Raw genomic sequence first — 20,270 nt, forward strand, 5'->3', positions numbered from 1 at the left:
TTACTTACAAACTAAGGAAACTAAGCTAAGATACTATGTTGACTATCCTAGGGATGTTATACTACTTCGGCCTTCATTTGGCGCCACATGTCGAGCATGGTTTTTGGTATCTACATTCGGCCTTTTTTTCCTTAAGCATGGCTTGAAGAGCAATCCTTAAGGAATAATCCGTTTTGGTGTAGTTCTTATAGCGAGACGTGTGGTGCTTGAGTGGATGACTTTGATCTTTGTTGTTGAAGGGACGAACGAAAGAATAATAACTTGAAAAGTATATACTTTCCTCTTATTCTTTCGCGAAGTTCCGAAGCTTAATTGTTGTATAGAAGCACCCTTCCTTGATCTTGTTGTTATCGATCATGAGTTGTTGTTGGATCCATTCATTGCTTCGCTTTGATTTTTCCCTTGTACGTTTTTTCTTTGCGAGATATCTTCGTCAACGCTACCCCTTTGCTTTAGAGAAAATAATGCTGCAATCTCGTCTTGCCTCTATTATTTTGTCGTATTTGCTTGGTCCACTTCTTGCAATTTATTCATCATTTCCAACGGCCCCGTCAATTCTATTGCCTTTCCCTTGCCGAGATATTGCTCGTTGTTCCATTCGATGTTCTCCTTTTGTTGATTGTCATTGACCGCGGAGTCCGATATTCCTCAACACGTCTTTATAGTCTTTAATTACGTCCATGCCATCATGTTCAATCCTTACTTCGTTGGCTTTATATTCTTCACATGGTGGCCTCCGGCTTTGTCACCTCGCGGCTTTTGATCTCTTCGCAGTGACCCTTCCTGCTTTCGGTCAGTCCGCCTTAGGTCTCCTTTTGGTGTCGTTTCCAACCCCTATACGGGTTTAGGATGGCTGGCACGCCTTCCTCCTTTGTCCATTGCGAATTATCTTGCCTCTGCGAGCTTCCCACTTGTACCTCAATCTTCGTGGCTCATGTAAGATTTCTCGATCCACAGTCCCTCTTCTTGTCTCGCCAATTCTTCTTTCTCGCTTATTGCGTTTGCTCTCATCCTCGCGCTTTCTTCCTTCTTCGCATATTAGCCTATGATTTTCATATCTCGCCTCCACTAGTATCCTTGTCCTCTGCATTCCTCGTTCGTCTTCTTCCTCGTAATCTTTATAAGGTCCTTCCCTCGATATAGGATCCGTTTTCGGGACGAAGTCGTTATCATTTCTGAATTTGCATCTCCTTCTTGCGAGATACCCATCACCACTTTGTTGATGCGTTCATGCCCTTGTTGTGTCATCCGGTCGCCTCGTTTTTCCATTCCAGCTTGCTTTTCCAATTGGTATCTTACTCGACGGGGTGTCTTACTTGGTTCTTTCGATGTCATATCCTCGTCAGCATCCTCCTTCTCCACCTCTCCTCGATTCGTCCCCTCCTCCGTGATAGCCCCGGCTTTCATGATTCGGACAGGTTCCTTCATGGATTCAGCTTCTTCGCTCGGCTTGTTCTTTCGTCGTCTTACGATTTCTTGTCCTTCCCCTGCCACTGATATCTTTCCATCTCTCTGGGCCTCCAACCGCTTGCTCCTTCTCCAAACCTTGGTCCTTGGTTGTTTCTTTGCTTGTATCCCGCGTTATTACTTCGTGGAACATGATTCCTTCGTCTTGACTCATCATGTCTAAGATTTTGATCAGCGTCATTTCGTCCAAGACCTCCTGGTTCAAGTTTCTTCATTTTCTGCGCGATGGTTGCCTCTCACTTTGTCAGGCCTTCATTCTCCTCATCGAAGCTCTTCCTCGTGTCTCCGATTTATTTCGCGTTGCCTTTCGTTTTCTTGTCTCCTTTCATCTTCGTATCTTTGATCTTCCCATCTCGTTATTTCCATCGCCCTTCTCAGATCCTTTTCTTCGTTTCCTCTTCGTCGCCTCCTTCTTTTCCTTCCTCGGTCGTCCTAGCGAGCATATCTCCTTTGTCGTGAGCATATTTCCCTTGTCCGTTATATGTGTGCCTCCTTTTGCTTCGGTGGGTGAAGGAACTTTAGCTATCCCAAGCAAAATTAATATGATGCTCCTTTGTTGCCTCCTCCCTTTAGCGCCTTATGTTCGTTAAGTATTGATGATATTGGTCTCGCTTCGTGTTTTTTTTGGTTCCTCGTTGCATGGTTTTGTTTCTTCGTTCGTCCATTGATCTTCGCATTGTTCCTTGCGTGCTCATTTTCTTTGCCTCATCAATTTCTCTTTTTCTCCAGGTTCGCTCCATCCACGACTTCGTTCAACTTTATCTCTTGCATTGCATCACTTCATTGCCTCCAAATCCATTTTATTTCATTTCATTTCATTTCATGTTCTTTATTTATTTTGCCTCTTGAACATATTTTGTTTCCCTTGCTACTCTACGAGGTCTTATTGCGCCTCCTAGTTAAGGTCTTATTGCGCCCCACCCTGTCATTAAGGGTCTTAAGTCGACGAAGTCTCAGGCGCTCGTTATTATTGCGAATAACGATCCATCAACCTCGCCTTAACATTCTCTATTGAGGTCTTACTTCGCGAAAATACGACAAGCCTAATTATTCCCATGAATAATAGCCCCATGATATTGCCGTCTTTTTTCGTCACGCAACTCCCTAATCTTGAGGATGTCGTCCCTTTATGTTCCCCATGATAACCCCTTCAAGGAGGTTAACCCTAACATGCATGTTGGTTACGAAGTCACACCCTTTATGTTCCTCCCATCCGGTTATTACGACAGTCAGTTGTTTTCGTGACTTCTTATCCCTTTCGCCGATGTGGCTATTCGTTACGAAGTCACACCCTAAGTGAGGTTTCTTTGGGACCGAGTGCATCGTAGCCAAGACTTGCCAGACGGACATGGCCGGTAACGCTTCAGACGTCCCAGGCACCCGCAGCTCAACCGAATATGCCGGCGCCTTGGTCATATTTCTGCACCCCTTACCGAAGGCCATCATAAAAGGGACCCTCAACGGATAGGTCTTATCATTGCCCCTAGATTTCTGTCTGAGAGTTGTTCACGACGCGCGTTTGGACTTTGCCTCTTACACTTTCGTGCGAACTAGGGTGAACGCCGTGGATTCCCAGCCTTCCTAGGCGAAGGTTTTAAGGTTTCTCTTAAACCGTTTCGTGGATCTTATTTGTCTCCTAATGTGAGGTCTTACTTGCTTATTTTGAGGTCTCATTTCTCCCGATTAATAACTTCTAGGTGCTGGTCTTATTTTCCTCCCTACATCGATGATTTATCATATTGACGGCTTTGCGCGTTTCCTTTTTGGAACTGCCATCATCCTTTCCTCCTCTACGTTAATGATTTATCACATTGACGGCTTTGCGTGTTTCCTCTTTGGTATTGTGATCATCCTTTCTTCCACTTCATCAATGATTTATCACATCGACGGCTTTGCGTGTTTCCTCTTTGGTATTGTGATCATCCTTTCTTCCCTTCATCAATGATTTATCACATCGACGGCTTTGCGTGTTTCCTCTTTGGTATTGCAATCATCCTTTCCTCCACATCGACACATCCTTCCTTGTCCTCTTCCTTGTCTTCTTCGGGTCATAATGAAGTTATTCGATGAAGTGTAATTACTATTTCATCTTTCCTTGTTTGCACGAATCGTCCTTTTTAGTTGATTTCGTCGTCCTTATCGTCATTCTCTCCCATCTCTTCGTGAGGTGATTCCGTCGTCCTCATCGATTGATTTCGCCCCTTTCTGTCGTCTTCCCTTCCATCATCTTCGCCCTTTTAGGTTGGCTTTAGCTTCGCTAGAACTATCAACTTCGCAGGGGTGATGGCCTTGTTTAATCCTTGGATACTCGTTACCAATCATCGTGAACCGAGACCTTGACGCTCCACATAGCGTATCCGTCATTGACCCATGTGATTTCCCTAGCCTTTCCTTCGCCTCTCATGTTACCGCCTTCTTCTTTGGTTGATTGCTTCCGTAAATCACCATTCTCCTTTGTTTGCTCCTGGAGTAGCCGGAGTTTTCCCTCGTCTTGCAAACTTGTCCTTGGATAATGGTATTCCGATAATACGATCTTTGCTTCGTTATACTCCACTCCTGACGAAGCGCGCCTTCTTTCACTTTCTGTTTGCTTGTTAACTATCTTACCTCGCTGGAAGCTTTGCCGAAGTAATCTTCTTTAATATCTCTTATTTTCTAACTGATCTTTTCCGGAACAGTCATCAACGCTTTGAGGAGCTCGGTTTTCTTTCGTCGTCACGCTTCCATTTATCCTCATATTTTCCGCGATTCATGCTTGGTTTCTTTGTCGTTTGCTTCCAAGATGGCGTTTCTCCTAAGTTGGTTAGGATGACAATGTGATAACGCTTTACTTTATCATCTTTGCTATCTTCTGTGTGTCCTTGCATGTTGGAATTTTCCGGGACCATCTTTTGTACGCTCTGATTTCCTCCTTTCATTGTACTGGAGTTGACGAACCGGGTCCGAGTTAATGTGTTCTCTAGTTGGTTCGGTTGCATCAACTCTGTTGGCCTTACTTAGTTGCCTTACTTCGTTTGCTATGGCTTTCTACGAAGTAGCTTTAGTTCCACGAAGTAACTATTCACGAAGCGAATGTTTCCACGAAGTAAATATTCGCGAAGCAAAAATACCGTTTCCACAAAGTAAATATTCGTGGAGCAAAAACATTGCCTGAAGTGAGACTCGAACTCGTGTTGTGTATCTCTCATTTCAGACCCTTCGCCATCTGTGCCAACTTCTGTTTGTGAAAGAACGAACAACACCCTACCCTTATTTGCCTTCGTCCTTGGCAGCTGAAGGAAAATATGCAAAAAATGTGGCACGAAGGGATTGAACTCGAGACCTGTTGTTCGCAAACACACTTCTCGTCGACTGTTCTTCCTCTAGTTTGCGAAACGAAATATGACTCCATAGTATTTGTATTGTTCTTCAATCTTCCTGATCATGTAACAGATTTATTCATTCCTTGCAGATCCTCTTCTGTCTTCGCATCGTCCATTAAAGATTTATCAACCATGGTTGCTCCCTTGTTCCCGGCAGCAACACCAGTTTCCATTAAAGCTCAATCTTCCTCTCTTTTCAATCCAACTATAGCACCATCTTTCATCTCTGCTAGCAGCTTACGTCGTCGCCTTTGTGTCGTCGTCGGTTTTACTTCGTAGGCAACGACCTTGTCGGCTTTACTTCGTAGGCAACGGCCTCGTCGGCTTTACTTCGTCGGATTGTGGTCCTACTGTTAGTAGTCCTTGAGCTAGTGTTGATCTTTAATTTCAACGTTAGGCCTTACTGCTTTGCTGCTTTGCTGGGCTTGATGACGAAGTAATTCTACGAAGTAAGAAATGACTATCTTTTACAAGACAGACCATCACTGAAGAAGTAAGCTTCATAGTATCTCTTCGTCATTAAAGTACTTTACAAGTGATATATTTCTGCGAGGTGATCTCGTCATCGAAGTACAAGACAGTCCACGAAGTGGATTTCATTTCGTCTACACCAAAGCCATGATTTCATCTTCGCCAGTTGGGTCTTAACCGAAGTAGACTCCATACCTTCTCCTCGCTGATCGTCTAGGCTAGACTCTATACGTTGTTGACAAGATAATTTTATCATGAAATCAATTATTGTGACGAGACAAAGTTTGCTGCTTGCGAGCAACTTCTCTTCGTGTTATTGGATTAATGTTACTGACGAGAATGGGTTATACTTGGCTGTAAAATAAACAAATGAAAAAGAAGTTAGATTTGCTTTGTTAATCGTGCTCTTTTACGAAGTGGTTTTACTACTGCAACCATATTCATCAAGCTTCTTCGTTGATAGTTCATCTTCCATGAGGTCGTTGTTGCCCGAACTCCCCTCTGAATTCCTTGCTTCGCCAGTACAGTTCGTATTTGCTGCTTCCTTCTCGTCGTGCTGGTTCCTTCGTCTCTCTAATGATCTTCATAAACTCTCCCTTCGTGGATTGTGAGCGGATTTACTTCGCAGGTTGCTTCTTCTGTTGTTTATTGAAAGTCATCACCTTCCATGATCTTCGTCGGAGCTGCTGATGATGTAAACTTGAGTGAAGTATCTTTTCTTCGTCCGTGGTCCTCTGCGATACCCTTGTTGGAGCAATTGTTATGCCACTTCTCTTTGTTGTGCCTCTTCTTTCGATCTTCTTCGTTGATTCCTTGTTGATGAAGATCCTTTTGATTTTGTACTGTGCTGCTGTTTTGAACAAGTATCATGGATCTTCCTTTTCTCTTTCTTCTTCAAGTTTTGGTGATATTTGTTGTCTGAAGATGAATATTTTCAACTGAAACTTCCGTTTTTGCCCCTAATATTTGAAGATCCAGTGAGATATGTTACTAACAGTGGCTAGACTTCGATGGAACCCTATTGAATCAACAAAATCATGTAGCTACACCCACACTTGTATTCATTGTTCTTCACTAATAATTATTTGGTTTACCTAGACTCCATCAAAGAGTTTTTTGGGAGCTCTAGATCTAGTTTTTGGGGGAGAAGAAGATAAGGATAAAATAAAATTTGATCCCTTTATGTTTCTTAGATATTTTCTTAAGTAGTAGATAGTAGAAATGAATTTACAAATATAACCTTTACTTACAAACTAAGGAAACTAAGCTAAGATACTATGTTGACTATCCTAGAGATGTTATACTACTTCGGCCTTCATTTGGCGCCAAATGTCGAGCATGGTTTTTGGTATCTACATATATAATGTGGAGTTATTTTGAGATCCTAATTTGTTTGCTTTTGACCTCCATGAGGTTCGAGTGTTTAGCTTATATATTGAATACAATTTTGTGCAAACTCCTTAAAAGAGTGTGCACTAACAAAACAATCATAATAATTTGTTAAAACTAATTGTTATCTTCGGATAACTATTTGTTTTTGTTTTTGATGTTGATACTAAAAATGTAGAGAAATATATATTAAAGAAGTGTGCACAAAATAAACAATAAAATTGTTGTGTTACGAGCGCAAAATGGGACTCGTATATCTTGGGTTCTTCCAATTTTCCCGGTTTTTATGGTTTTTTCCCATTGTTGCTTGATTGTGTTAGCCGCATTTTTTTCTAGCTAGACGACACTCTCATGTGGCCGCTCTACTCTTGTGATTGAGCTAAAAATAAATAAATTGTCCACCAGTACCAAAATGTGATACGCGGGAGGTGTAAAATGTGTTGGCTCGGCACAGCCCAGCCAGGAAGTCATGCGTTTCGTGCGATAGGTTGGATTGTGCCACAAATTCAGACGTGATGTGATGTATCGTGTTGTGATGTGCGATAGGTTGGATTGTGCCACAAATTCAGACGTGATGTGATGTATCGTGTTGGGTGGATATTAGAAGTAATAATGAGTCACCCCTTATCTAACTTTTCTTCTAATACCAAACTTGCCCTTGATAATTAAATTAATGTAATTATTAGTGAGTTAATTAATGATTAGTGAGATTAAATTAATAATTTGATTTTTTTCAAAAAAAGAATTATAGAGAGGGAGAAGAAGAAGATGAAGATAATAATGAAGATGAGGGTTTTGGAAGAAAAAATATAGATCTTTTTCTTTAAGAGGCACAACAAGAGTATGATGTTTTGGGTACTCACGGATACTTCAAATTTAGTTAATGGTGCTTGAATTGGCCAAAACATTCCTAAAAATGAACAATTTACAAACTGATTTCGGTTTCGTTAACAAAGTCCGGTTACAACATTTGAAGAACAGGTAGCCTAACTCATTCTGCAAGTGTAGTTCAGTTAATGTTTCTAAAAACACAGGTAGCCGAACTCAGCTTTAATGGAGTTTTTTCTTTCAGAGAAAAGTTCGGTTAGGAGAAAAAAATTACGACGTAACCGAACTAAAAGTTCAGCTGGGAAAATAAAACGAAAAAATTTGCGACGTAACCGAACTCAATATATAGGTTTTCAGAGAAAAGTTCGGTTAGGAGAAATAAATTGCGACGTAACCAAATTAAAAAAAATTTGCGACGTAACCGAACTTTTCTCTGAAAGAAAAAACCTCCATTAAAGTTGAGTTTGGCTAGTTCGACAAAGTTCTTCAGATAATTCCTAGCCGAACTTTTATCTGCAACTTCATTTTCAATTCATTTTGATGATAACTTCTCATTTTTCAAAGGAAAACGAATGAAAAGTAATGGGTTTATTATAATTTTGATTTTGATTTTGTTTTGTTAATGATTTAAATTAAGCTATATATAAAGGTGGCGGTGGTGGTGATTTGATGTGGTCGGTGGTGGTAGTGTTCGGTGGTGGTAGGTGATGGTGGTGAGCGGCGGTGGTGGTGATGGGTAGAAGTGGTTATATATATAGGTGGTGATGGTGTTGGGAGAAGGTGATTATATATAGGTGAAGGGTAGATTAGTCATTACCATATTTTAAGACACCCCTTATAAATATAGGGTAGACATTTCTATCACAAAGTAGTCCCCACCATTTTTGAGTAGTCCCCAAAAAGTGGTTCTAAAGCAAGTCATGTTTCCACCTTTGGGTAGCATGAATATGCAGCGACCCGTTAATCATGCCGGAAGGAAGACATCGAGAAAATATAGGTTACAAGTTTTGTCCTTTTATTTCTCCTGCTTGAACGATCAAGATTTTTTTTATTTTTTTATGCAAAGTGGAAAATTTTATTAACTTTGAAAGTGAATTGTCTGACAGTAACTGAGACATAATGAAATCAGGGGTTGAACGATCAAGATGTATCTCAATCTATACCGTATGAGCACCAAAAAAATTGGTTGTGATAACAGTGACAATCATTGTTATTTTATCTAGGTGCCACTGCCAGCCCAGTGAAATTGGATAACGTATATAATGCCTTTAGTATCCAAGCTACTTAAGAAACGTTTGTGTCCATTCACTCTCGCATACCGACATTTTATTTGGCTCAAGATATTTTATGTATTGAATTATACAACTACTCAGCACGTAGACCCACCTAAGCTCACCAAACAAAAGAACATCCACGTGACTCACGCACATCTTATCTCATGCTATAATACCCCCGTTTCTAGAAGAAAGAGGTCAAATTGAAAAAAAAAAAAAAAAGATATTAACGAATGATACAGAACGTTGAGAGTATAATAATGGGTGGTTACAGGTTCGATTATATGGTTGTTTTGGGTGATCATAGGTGGGTCTAAAAGATTTTTTCTGGCCTGTTGAAAAGCTTCGACGTGTTTCCAGTGAGCTATCTATTTACCAGCCGCAGGAGATCTGGATAACTTTTGGCCTTTTGTCATCTCTACTACTTTTAGGCTATAGTATAAAATTTCAAAACTGCGAATTATACAACTAAAATGTGCTTTTTTTTTTTTTCTTTTCCAGTTAACAGGTAGGTAAACCACTAAAGCTCGTTATTATATTTATTTATTGAATCAATGTGTGCCGCGAGTACTCTCCTCGATGTCGAACCATGCTCCGTTCACGGTAATCTATATTTTTTATTTTTTTTCTTTTTTTTTGGCGATTATGTGTGGTATCTACGAACCTCATCGGTCATCATGTATAGGTCGGTATAACAATTAACAAATTAAATTATGAACATACATATCACCACGTGTCTCACAATATTGGATTTTCGTTTTACTATAAAAACCCTCTAAAATCCTCACAAACATCATCCAAATCATTCACCATACCAACTCCATGGCCACGTCTAAAATCAACCACATCTCTCTTTTCCTTCTTTCTATTCTTCTTATCTCTTTAGCCACCATCTCCAAATCTGATGTAAGTTTCTACTCAGTAATCAGCGCTCACCATTTTAACTCACTTTATATAACTTCCATTCTAATTTCTTGATTTTTTTTTCGTATAATTGCAGGAAGATTGTGTCTACACATTGTACGTAAGAACTGGTTCAATCATCAAAGGAGGAACCGATTCAAAGATATCTATAACACTTTACACCATAAAAGGCGAGTACATTAACATTCCAAATATTGAACTATGGGGTGGATTAATGGAACCAGGACATGATTATTTCGAAAGAGGCAACACTGATATCTTCAGTGGGAGAGGATACTGTTTGAAAGATCCGGTGTGCAAAATGGACCTTACATCAGATGGTACAGGTTGGGGTCACGGTTGGTTTGTTCACTATGTTGAAGTCACAACTGCCGGTAAACATGAAAAGTGTGAGAATCAGTATTTTGATGTTGAGCAGTGGCTTGCTACTGATACTTCTCCTTACAATCTCACAGCAATTAGAGACAATTGTCATGGTGACAATTTTTCGTACAGTAGATTGGAATCAAAGACAGAAGCTAGCACATAGGCTTTACATGTATGTAATTGTGTAAACCCTAGTGAAAGAGTGATGGGGCAATTTTCATTTGTGTGTGTTGTAGCAAGGAATTGCTTTCTCTAATAAACAGACATGATCTTGGATCTGTAACTTGTATTGCTTGTTCGTGCTCTGTTTTTTGTATCAACTATGAACCACAAGCTTTGTGTGGAGACTCGACTCAGAAATAGTCCCCATGATGTAGACTATTTTGGCGTCGTACATGCAATAATGGCATAACTTAGTGGTCTAGTTAACATGTAACATGTGGCCTAGAAAAATATCACCAACTCCACTTTATGGTAGCTAGATATTCAACTTCAGCTGATGTACATTTTGGACAATATGTTACTGAGTCTATCCATGTGATGCACATCTCATAGCATATTCGCTTCAGTTGATTGCCCTGATTCCCTGAATAATAAATTCTTCACAAAAGCAGGTCATGATGTCGGTGTTCTTTTGAAACAGGAAACTACATGTCCATGACTCTCCATTTTGTTTCATGACTTCTTATACTGGTAGTATATTTTAGTCCAGCTGTGATGTAAATGGTGATCACGTCTATTAATTAATTAAATTAACTGACCACAACGCTAATGAAAAATGTAACAAGTATTAGGCCTATTTTGTGATTTCTCCCCTTCCAAGATCGCTAATTAGCGTTTCCTCTCCAAATAGATTAAAATTAGTGAATCTTGCTCTCGTTAGGAATTTCGTCCACTGCTCGGTTAGCTGAGTCAGCTGTTGTGCACGCGTGGCAAAAATTGTCCACGTGTTTACCGACCTTCCCAAAATGCCCTCGGCTAAAAAACAAGTTAGATCTCACATGTGTATGGTCGAAGATGGAGCAATCTGTACGGTCGGAAATCTTCCAAAATTGTGTCGTTGGTTGCATAACGGTCACTTTCTCTTCATCTCCTCTTCCCATCTGTTTATAAAGAAGAAGACCGATTCATTCCATACACTACCATTATTTTTTCTGAAAGTGTACAATCTGAAGAAAGAAATAGCTTAAGTGAAGAAGGAAACGCGACTCGATGGCAGATTCATCATCCAGATCCACCTATAAGGTAAGTGAATCCGCCATTAGGGGAGGTAATGCTAATTAGTATATTTACAGTGAGGAGGAAACACTAATAAAATTATACATTTTCGGTGTAGATGCAGCTGCCAAATTTGCAAGTCACCTTCACATGATGCCATGAAGTGCTCATTCCTATACTCAAAATGCATAAAATGTAATGGTATGCGCAGGGTATGGGAATACTGATGCTAACAAAGGAAGGAGATTCCTAAATGCCTAAATCAACCAATCTCCAATGAATTTCAATGGTTAGATCAGGTTGTGCAATCACCAACAAGATCCACACAACAATCTATAGATGGATGTTTCAAGTGTGGTAGTGATTCTCACTGGGTTTCAAACTGTCCAGAAGCTTCACCTGCATCCAAGAAACAAGTGAAACCTATTGATGGATGTGATGGATTTTTTTTAAAAGGGAAATATGCAACTGATGAAAAACATGAAGAAAAACATGACATGAAAATGATCCTTGATTCAGAAGTCAGTGAAGAGTTATTTAATGAAATTTGTGTGAGATTCAAAGGTGTGATTGTAGAAAAAGGTGGAAAAGAAGCTGAAAAATGAGACTGCAATGTTTAACAAAATGTATTTCATTACTTAGATCTAGGATTTCAAGTCTTAAACTGTTGCGTAATAGTATCTATTAATGGAATAAAAAGCAAGGCATTCATAACTAATCTTCCAACCAAAACAAAATTCCTAAAAACAGAGTATAAAATTTTTCTCTGAACTAAACCACATGACAATCTTACTGAACTAATTCCTCCATCTTGGTGGCTTGAACACCTGGGACTGTGGCCTGCTTGGTTCTCTCATTCCATCTGGCTGGGATCCATACAAATGTTGGTAATTTCCAATTGTTGCAGACCTTGTGGCTGAAAGAGGTGCAGACCTACCTCTGCCTTGTGTTGGTGCAGTTGTAGTTGTATCAAACAACAAATATTCAAAGCCTCGGCCCCTGCCTTGTGCTGCATTAGCTCCCCTTCCTATGCCTGCTGGTGGCGGTGGTGTATTAGCTCCCCTACCCCTTCCTGTTGGTAGTGGTGATGATGCATTAGATCCTCTTCCCCTGCCTGTTGCTGGTGGTGCTGCACCAACTCCTCTTCTTCTTCTTCTGCCTGATGCTGATGGTGGTGCTGCAGAAGTTCCTGCTGATGGTGGTGCTGCAGAAGTTCCTCTTCCTCTGCCATGTAGTTCACAATTCATTATTTAAACCTGCCTCTGAACTGAACTATATGAAAAACTTAATCAAACAACATATTAGGTAGATAGTTACCTGCCCTTTCCCAGGGTACTTGGTGCACTACCATTGTTTTTGGTTGGGAAGCGCCTGATATTATGGGATTCACTGCCAAAATGGGTGCAGGACCTCTTTGCCTTCTTATATGACTCTTGTCCTTCAACATCAGATCTTATCCTCTTAGTTCTAGGTCTGCCCACCTTTGATTTGAACTTTGGTCTATTTTCCTCCATTTCAGGCTTAAATGTAACACATCAACACATATTTAGTATAACTTAAATGCATCACAACAACATATTCAGTACAACTTCATTGCAGTTCAAATTCAATGCAAATTAAATTGCAGAAATCACCTCAATCAATCTGTCTTGACTAGCACATGGTTCCACCCTTCCATTATAGGCCTTTTTATATGCAGAAACTTTATGGTATTCTTCAACCAAGCTAGAAGAGGTAGATAAACTAGATAAGTTAGTGGATAAACAAAAAAATACTAGAAGTGATGGACTACCAAGCAGTGTCAGGAACAAACTGACCTATTAAGATCCATTCTTAAATGGCAAGCTACAGCAACAACATGAACACATGGTATCCCAGAAATCTCCCACACACAACAAGTGAAAGTTTTTTCTGTCAAATTAACCTCCCATCTTCTGGATGATAGATAGTTCATCACATACCAAATATATTCTTCTGACCCAAACAACTGGTATCTTTTTTACAAATTTATTATGTTCTTCATAATCCTATCAGCTCTGGGACCAATATCAAACCTTCAGCTTCCCATTTCTTGGATATCATCTTTCTATCAAACATCAAACTCATCATCTTCAAGTTGAACCCTTCAAGAATCCTGTGGATGGGTTTGCATCTTAACTCCACTAACCAACTATTGACACATTCTGTAAAGTTATTGGTTACACGTTCACACTTTGAAGTATGGTCAAAAGTGGATCTAGCCCATTGGATTGTTGGTACATCTTCAAACCACTGGTGGGCCTTCTTGTTATCTTTTTCTATGAGATCCATGTACCTAGTGTGGTCTGTGTCTCTATAGGCTTTTGCTGCACCCCATGTTAAAGTCTTCATATGAACACCCTTGTGTTTAGTCTTAAAATTCCCATACATGTGTCTGAAACAATATCTGGTTCTATTTGAAGGGAATACTATTTGAAGAGTAGGAATCAATCCCTTTTGTCTATCTAAGATAAATGTCAATGGTGCTGGATGCTCTAATAGCATATCTTTAATAATGTTCAGAAACAATATCCAGTTCTCTTTATTCTCACAATCACAAATGAAGATGGCAAGGGGATACATACCATTATTTCCATCAAGTGTCACTGCAGATAGCAACACTCCTCCATATTTTCCATTAAGGTGACATCCATCTATACCAATGAATGTCCTGCATCCATTCTTGAACCCTTCTAAATATTCCTTGAATGAAAGACAACAATAACTGAAATCCTTGTCCATATCAGTTGGAACTACACCTATGGATCCTCTATTATTCTTCTTTATCTGTCCTAAAACCTCAGGTATCTAATTGTAACCATCTACATATGACCTAAATATCTTTCTCAATGCCTTTCCTTTACCTTTCAAAGCTACCCAATAACTGATATCTACTTCATGTATGTTCTTCAATCTCTTGATGATCTTCTTAGGTTACAGTAAATGTTCATTCTCTATGATATTAGCTTCAATCACACTTGCTACCCAATTTGAATTTGTCATTCTATTCTTTCCAGTACCACTTATGTTAACACAAGTGTGTTTATTAATATACTTGGTAATCTTGATAGTATGACCATCTTTTGCTGATTACCTGTCATGGAAATAAAAAAAGTGTTTTGTTAGTTCTTATCAAAAGCCCATTAGGATTCAATAACATAACAGAAGTGGGCTTACCTTTGAGCAAAAAGCCTGCATGGGCAAGTAGTAACTCTGCATTGGCACCTCAGTCTCTTTGGGTCATCTTTTATCTTCCTCACTTCAATACAGTTTGCAATGCATAACTTTGTCACCCACTTCTTGTATTCATCCATGGTGGGCCATGTCATACCTACTTCAATAACATCCTCACCTGTGTCACAAGTCCATTATTTTACTTCCTCACATTCTTCATCATCATACAAATCATCATACTTCTGGTGATCACTTTTTCCTTCTTCATATCTTCCAGGTTCTTCTTCTTACAAGTCAGTATCAGTTTCACCACATTCTTCATCATCATCAGAGCTTGATGAGTTTCCACTGTGATAGTCATCTTCAATAGGCAAGTCAAGAATTGAATGTTGCTTCAAATTTATACTCCCAGGCAATGCATCAAGTTCTTCATCAGCTAACAATGCTTCCAATGTGTCATGCTCCTCATCAAGTTCAATTGTTGGTTGGTACTTCAGTTTCCTCTTTGTTGCAGGTGATTTTGAAACAGCTCTCTTCCAAGGTGTCTTTTGGGGTGTCTGCTGAGGTATCTGCTGACTAGGTATGTCCATTAGAAACTGACTTGGTTACCGTAATGGTGACACTTGTGATGTGTGCTGACTTGGATCATTTGCCACTATATCTTCTTCTTCACTAAAAGTTGTTTGCCAAAATTCTTCATCAAGACTCTCCGAATCTCTGATAACTGGTCCCTCTTGTTGAGTCTGTGTTTGTGACTCAACAACTTCATCATCCACACTAGCATGAGCTACTTCTTCACCAATTTCATCAGTCACAATAACTGGAGGAGGAACTAATTGTTCACCAGGTTTCAGAACATTGATAGCTTTATCATAACTCATAAACAAATGAACTTCTTCTGGTACATCTTGGTCTGATTCATTCCAAAACTTCAACAGCTCACTCTCTTCGTCAATATCATACAAAAACCCATCCTGCAAGTAGTGAAATAGGCATTGTGACCCATCCAATTAATCAATGCAGTCATGAACACTATCCAACAAGTCCTTCAAGTTCAATAAGTCTCCATCATACTTAGGCCAGCGCAATTCCTTCCCATTCATATAATCCATGTAAGTAAATCCACCTTTTGGTTGTTCATCAGGCCACTTCCCATCATAGTGTATATAAAGAGTTTTGACAGCATAAAAAACCCTAGGACTGTCACAAAACAAAACAAACAACATAATCAATCACATGTAAAACACCCGATTCCCTTTGAATTAAATATAAAAAAGAAAAAAAACAGGGAAACAGAAACTTCATCTGCAACAATTCCATAAACCCTTCAATCATACACCAAAAAGTATCGCATCTTGAATCAACAACCCACAGTTTGATAATCAAAGAAAAACATAAACAAACCCTAATTTCACAGACTGAATCGTTTAAATCATGCATAAGAATCAAACCCTAAAAACATAATCTATATCAAACCCTAAAAATATAATCATGCAACACAATAACGTTGCTCATATCATACCCAATTCCTCAAAAGATGATTAGATCACATCAATAAGGGAAAAAAAAAAAAAAAAAAAAAAAAACTGTATACTCACAATTTCTAGTGATTCATAGCAGATCGGAAGAAATTCAACAAACCCAATCAGTAATCTTCTTTCTATTCCAACAACATCTTCTTCTATTCGATCTAAATCTAAAATTGAGCAAAACTCGATTTGGGGATTTTGTTTCTCTTCTCTGCAACTAGTTTTAGGTTTTTTACTCTCTCATGTCTTTTCCCTCTTGATATAGGTGGTAGTTGAAGAGACAGGGACGCGTGTTCTAATTCTATAGGTGTACGAAACGGTGAGTTGTTAGTCACCGCTCATTTTCTGACATATGCAGAACCGTCGGATCTTAATCCACCAAATATCTTACACGTGTATCTAACTTGTGTTTTTAGCCGAGGGCATTTTTGGAAGGTCGGTAAACACGTGGACAATTTTTTCCACGCGTGCACAGCAACTGACTCAGCTAACCGAGTAGTGGACGGAATTCCTAACAAGGGGAGGATTCACTAATTTTAATCTATTTAGGGAAGAAACGCTAATTAGAAATCTTGGGAGGGAAGGAAACGCAAAATAGGCCTAAGTATTATTAGCTTCAAAATCAAACTCATTATCAAACTTGTGCGAGTTGCCTACTTGTCTGGGTATCAAATTTCAATTCAGTAAGGTTTGAAATCACTCGGCATATTTTTTACCGATCAAAATAAAAAATCATTCTGGACTTTTTGACTGACTATTAAAATATCGCAAAAATTGGTTTTCTGTAACTAAATTAAGCATTTTTGGTAGATCTCATTAATTACATTCAGTTAATTTTTAGGTGTTCAGAAGAGCTCATGAATTAAATCAGTTGACCGTAACATAAGCTAATTTACGAGGCCAGCAAATATAAATGTGAAAACTGATTCTGGCGGATGGAGCTTCTATTTTATATAGCATCAGATCAGCGATGATAAATTTACTGTGGGGAAATTCAATGACAGTTCGGTAGTCCAGTCGCTTATCCTTCCTCTCTAATGCGTCGGCTTAAAATGAAGAATTTAATTTCTCAAGTTACATGTCACCACGTGTCTCGAATATTCTTTGTCTTTCTAAGTCTATGCCTTCTATAAAACATATCCAAAATCACCTGCCACGGAATTTACAAATCATTCACACAACACCAACTCCAAAAACATGGCTCCATCTAAAGTCAACCATCTTCTCCTTATTTCTCTTCTTCTCTCTTTAGCAATCATCTGCCAATCTGATGATGTAAGTCAAATAATACTTCATTAATTCCTTCGAATCATGATCAGTTAATCATCGCTTGATTAATTTACTTAATCTTGAATTGAACTACTTAATTTCCATTTCTAATTTGTTCTTGTTGTTGTTATTGCAGGATGAATGTGTACACACACTTTATATCAGAACAAGCAACATCATCAAAGGAGGGACAGATTCAAAAATATCTGTAACACTTTACAACAAACATGGCAAGACTTTTGAGATCCCAAATATTGAGACATGGGGTGGATTAATGGAACCAGGACACGATTACTTCGAAAGGGGTAACCTCGATATCTTTAGCGGGAGAGGAGATTGTTTCGAACATCATATATGCGGAATGACTCTTACTTCGGATGGAACAGGTTGGGGTCATGGTTGGTATGTCAACTATGTTGAGCTTACAAGTACCGGTAAACATAAGAATTGTCGTAAACAACTATTCACTGTTGAACAGTGGCTTGCTACTGACACTTGGCCTTGGAATCTCACGGCTGTTCGGGATAATTGCGATAGTATTACTACCAGATTGTCGTACAAGAAAGCTGAATTGAAGCCAGAATTAAATGTATAGGTCTGTTTTGTATGTGTAAGTTTTTTTTGTTCTTGCGAAGAATGATGGAACGTTTGTGCTAAGATTATCTGTGTGTGCTTTGTAGAGTGGATTTATTTATATTTACTTGTATCATCAATAAACTGTATTGCTTGCATATTAATGTTTACGAAATTCAAAGACATTTTCTTTCCGGCAGAACGCAGAAAGATGGGTTTTGTTTCTTTTTTTTTTATGTTGAAAAATGCTCGAGTAGGTTAGAAATCATCGTGATGCGAACAAGTATAAAAACTTAAACAATGTATTAGAATTGCCTCGCAAATTGACACCAAAATGTTATTGTTAGTTTGTCGTGCAAAAGAGATATAGATGCATAATAATGTAGCACTACTGTTGATGGTTAATAATTTTAGGGCTGCACAGCGGGTAGGGTGGGTAGGATATGGTCTATTTCGCCACCCTACCCGCTGAATGGCGGGTAAGAAATTTTTTACCCGCCATCCTACCCACCATTAAACGGGTAAGACCCTACCCGACCCAATAAATGGCGGGCCGGGTAGGATAGGGTGGCGGGTATAACCGCTTTTTTTCGTAAGTATCTACATAAGTACCCAACGGTATTGCCAATCTAAGAAAAAATGAACAAAAACATCCTGGTAGGCACAAATCCATTTGTAGTCACAAGAAACAAATGTTCCGTTCTTTTCAAAATCTGTAGGGGTAAAGCAGAACCTAACTAACACAAAAATACAAAAAAAAATCTCCAAAGGTTTAAAGCTCTTCGCAGGGGCTTGACGCTACGACGAATCCCAGCATAATTCCATGTTCTTCATGTAAACTTGGTCTTCATTCATCATCTACGATTGTAGAAAAGCTTTAATTACCTCCGCTCTTTGTTGGTTAAGTCCTCCACTGGTTGCAATAAGCAGAGAGCCATTCGACTTGCGCTCACTTACAGCGCCTAAAAAAATGTGGAACAATAACAACTGATTCTTATTAAACATGCTCCGTCAGATGAATCACATGGTATTCCAACGAAATAATTTCAATGATTATCATCTACTAATCAGTGTTTTATCCATTATTGATTAAATTACTATGCAACAAGAAATAATTTCCAGCATCAAGTTCTACAGCAACAACTCCGTCAAAGTCAGAAGAAGAGAACATATTATGCAACAAGAAATCAACCAATACAAGTTCTGCTTTTCACACCTAAGAGGAGGAAATATGTGAGAGAACCAAGCATTAATCAACTACAAAGAATCAGTGTAACTCATGCATTACCTGCAGTCCAACACTTGGAATTGATGATGTGATACTATTTTGGATAGTCTTAATTAATAATATTCGACTGTTCTGCACACACTGTACCGTATAAGAAATTTGTTTTAAAGAAAAGATCAATACCATTCCAAGTAATTTGACAGCCGTGCACTAAAACTAGAGCTATAGCAATATGCCGATTCACTGTTTGGGATCAGACAATGTAGGAGATACATATACATACGAAAATCCATGGAAAACCTTAAAAGGACTTACTGGTACGTCTAGGTAGAACAAGATCACCATCTTCATCTAAATTCATCATTTGACATGGCAATTTTCTTCAACATTTACAACAACACTTTGTATCTTCACCTCTGCATCAACTACTACATCATCAAATAAATTACAAAGTTAATTACTAGTAACACAATACAACACACTTTGCATACCATTGATACCAATAAATATCCCCAAGTACTTATTTTGCTAAGCTGCGAACAACACTGCTTAAACCAATCAAACAAAGTAGTATAGACATTGATAAAGAGTGGATTCAATAACTTGCAATTCAATTGAAACCCATTTTTGAGAACACCAAATAAATACATCCTAATTGACTACATTGCAATTCACGGATGAATAATTTGCAATTCAATTGAAACCCACTTACTAGAATACTTCAAATAAACCATCCTAATTAAAAATGCACAATTTGCAATTCAATTGAAACCCAAATAATAGAAAACACCACTAACAACAAATATGTATTTTCTCACTATAAGCCATCACTAATAGAAGTAGTTACCTGGAAGCTGGTGGTTTAACATGGAGAAGCATCATGAAGTACAATTCAACACCAATGCAAATTTATGACTCTCTTTTTTTTTCATATTGCTTGACCCAGTTGTTAATTTCTTTTCATTACCTTTAAGAAAAGAAGATCCAGAAAGCCATCCCTCAACATTTACAACAATAATATGAAAAACTAAATTCCTTTGAGAATTTTCATCAATCAGTTAACATGCATGTTAAGTTTTCATAAAATCTCGCTTATTTAGGAATTAGGGTTTGATTTCATAGCACAAAGAGTAAAATCATGAGACCGACTTGATGATTCAGACTAGTTTGTCTTCCTTTT

At 38.6% G+C, this 20,270-nt stretch overlaps 2 protein-coding genes across 2 annotated transcripts; both read left to right on the forward strand.

The window, feature by feature from the left end:
• The first annotated feature begins 9,562 nt into the window (after positions 1-9,562).
• On the forward strand, positions 9,563-10,426 carry LOC113336202 (PLAT domain-containing protein 1-like). The gene is made up of 2 exons (XM_026582187.1): positions 9,563-9,697; positions 9,792-10,426. The coding sequence occupies exons 1-2, from the start codon at positions 9,614-9,616 to the stop codon at positions 10,242-10,244; spliced, it is 537 nt and encodes a 178-aa protein (XP_026437972.1). The 5' UTR covers positions 9,563-9,613; the 3' UTR covers positions 10,245-10,426.
• Positions 10,427-17,182: 6,756 nt separating this feature from the next.
• On the forward strand, positions 17,183-18,058 carry LOC113336163 (PLAT domain-containing protein 3-like). The gene is made up of 2 exons (XM_026582152.1): positions 17,183-17,295; positions 17,426-18,058. The coding sequence occupies exons 1-2, from the start codon at positions 17,218-17,220 to the stop codon at positions 17,882-17,884; spliced, it is 537 nt and encodes a 178-aa protein (XP_026437937.1). The 5' UTR covers positions 17,183-17,217; the 3' UTR covers positions 17,885-18,058.
• The last annotated feature ends 2,212 nt before the right edge of the window (positions 18,059-20,270 follow it).

This window comes from Papaver somniferum, unplaced genomic scaffold (assembly GCF_003573695.1).
Source record: "Papaver somniferum cultivar HN1 unplaced genomic scaffold, ASM357369v1 unplaced-scaffold_150, whole genome shotgun sequence".
NCBI classification, from domain to species: domain Eukaryota; kingdom Viridiplantae; phylum Streptophyta; class Magnoliopsida; order Ranunculales; family Papaveraceae; genus Papaver; species Papaver somniferum.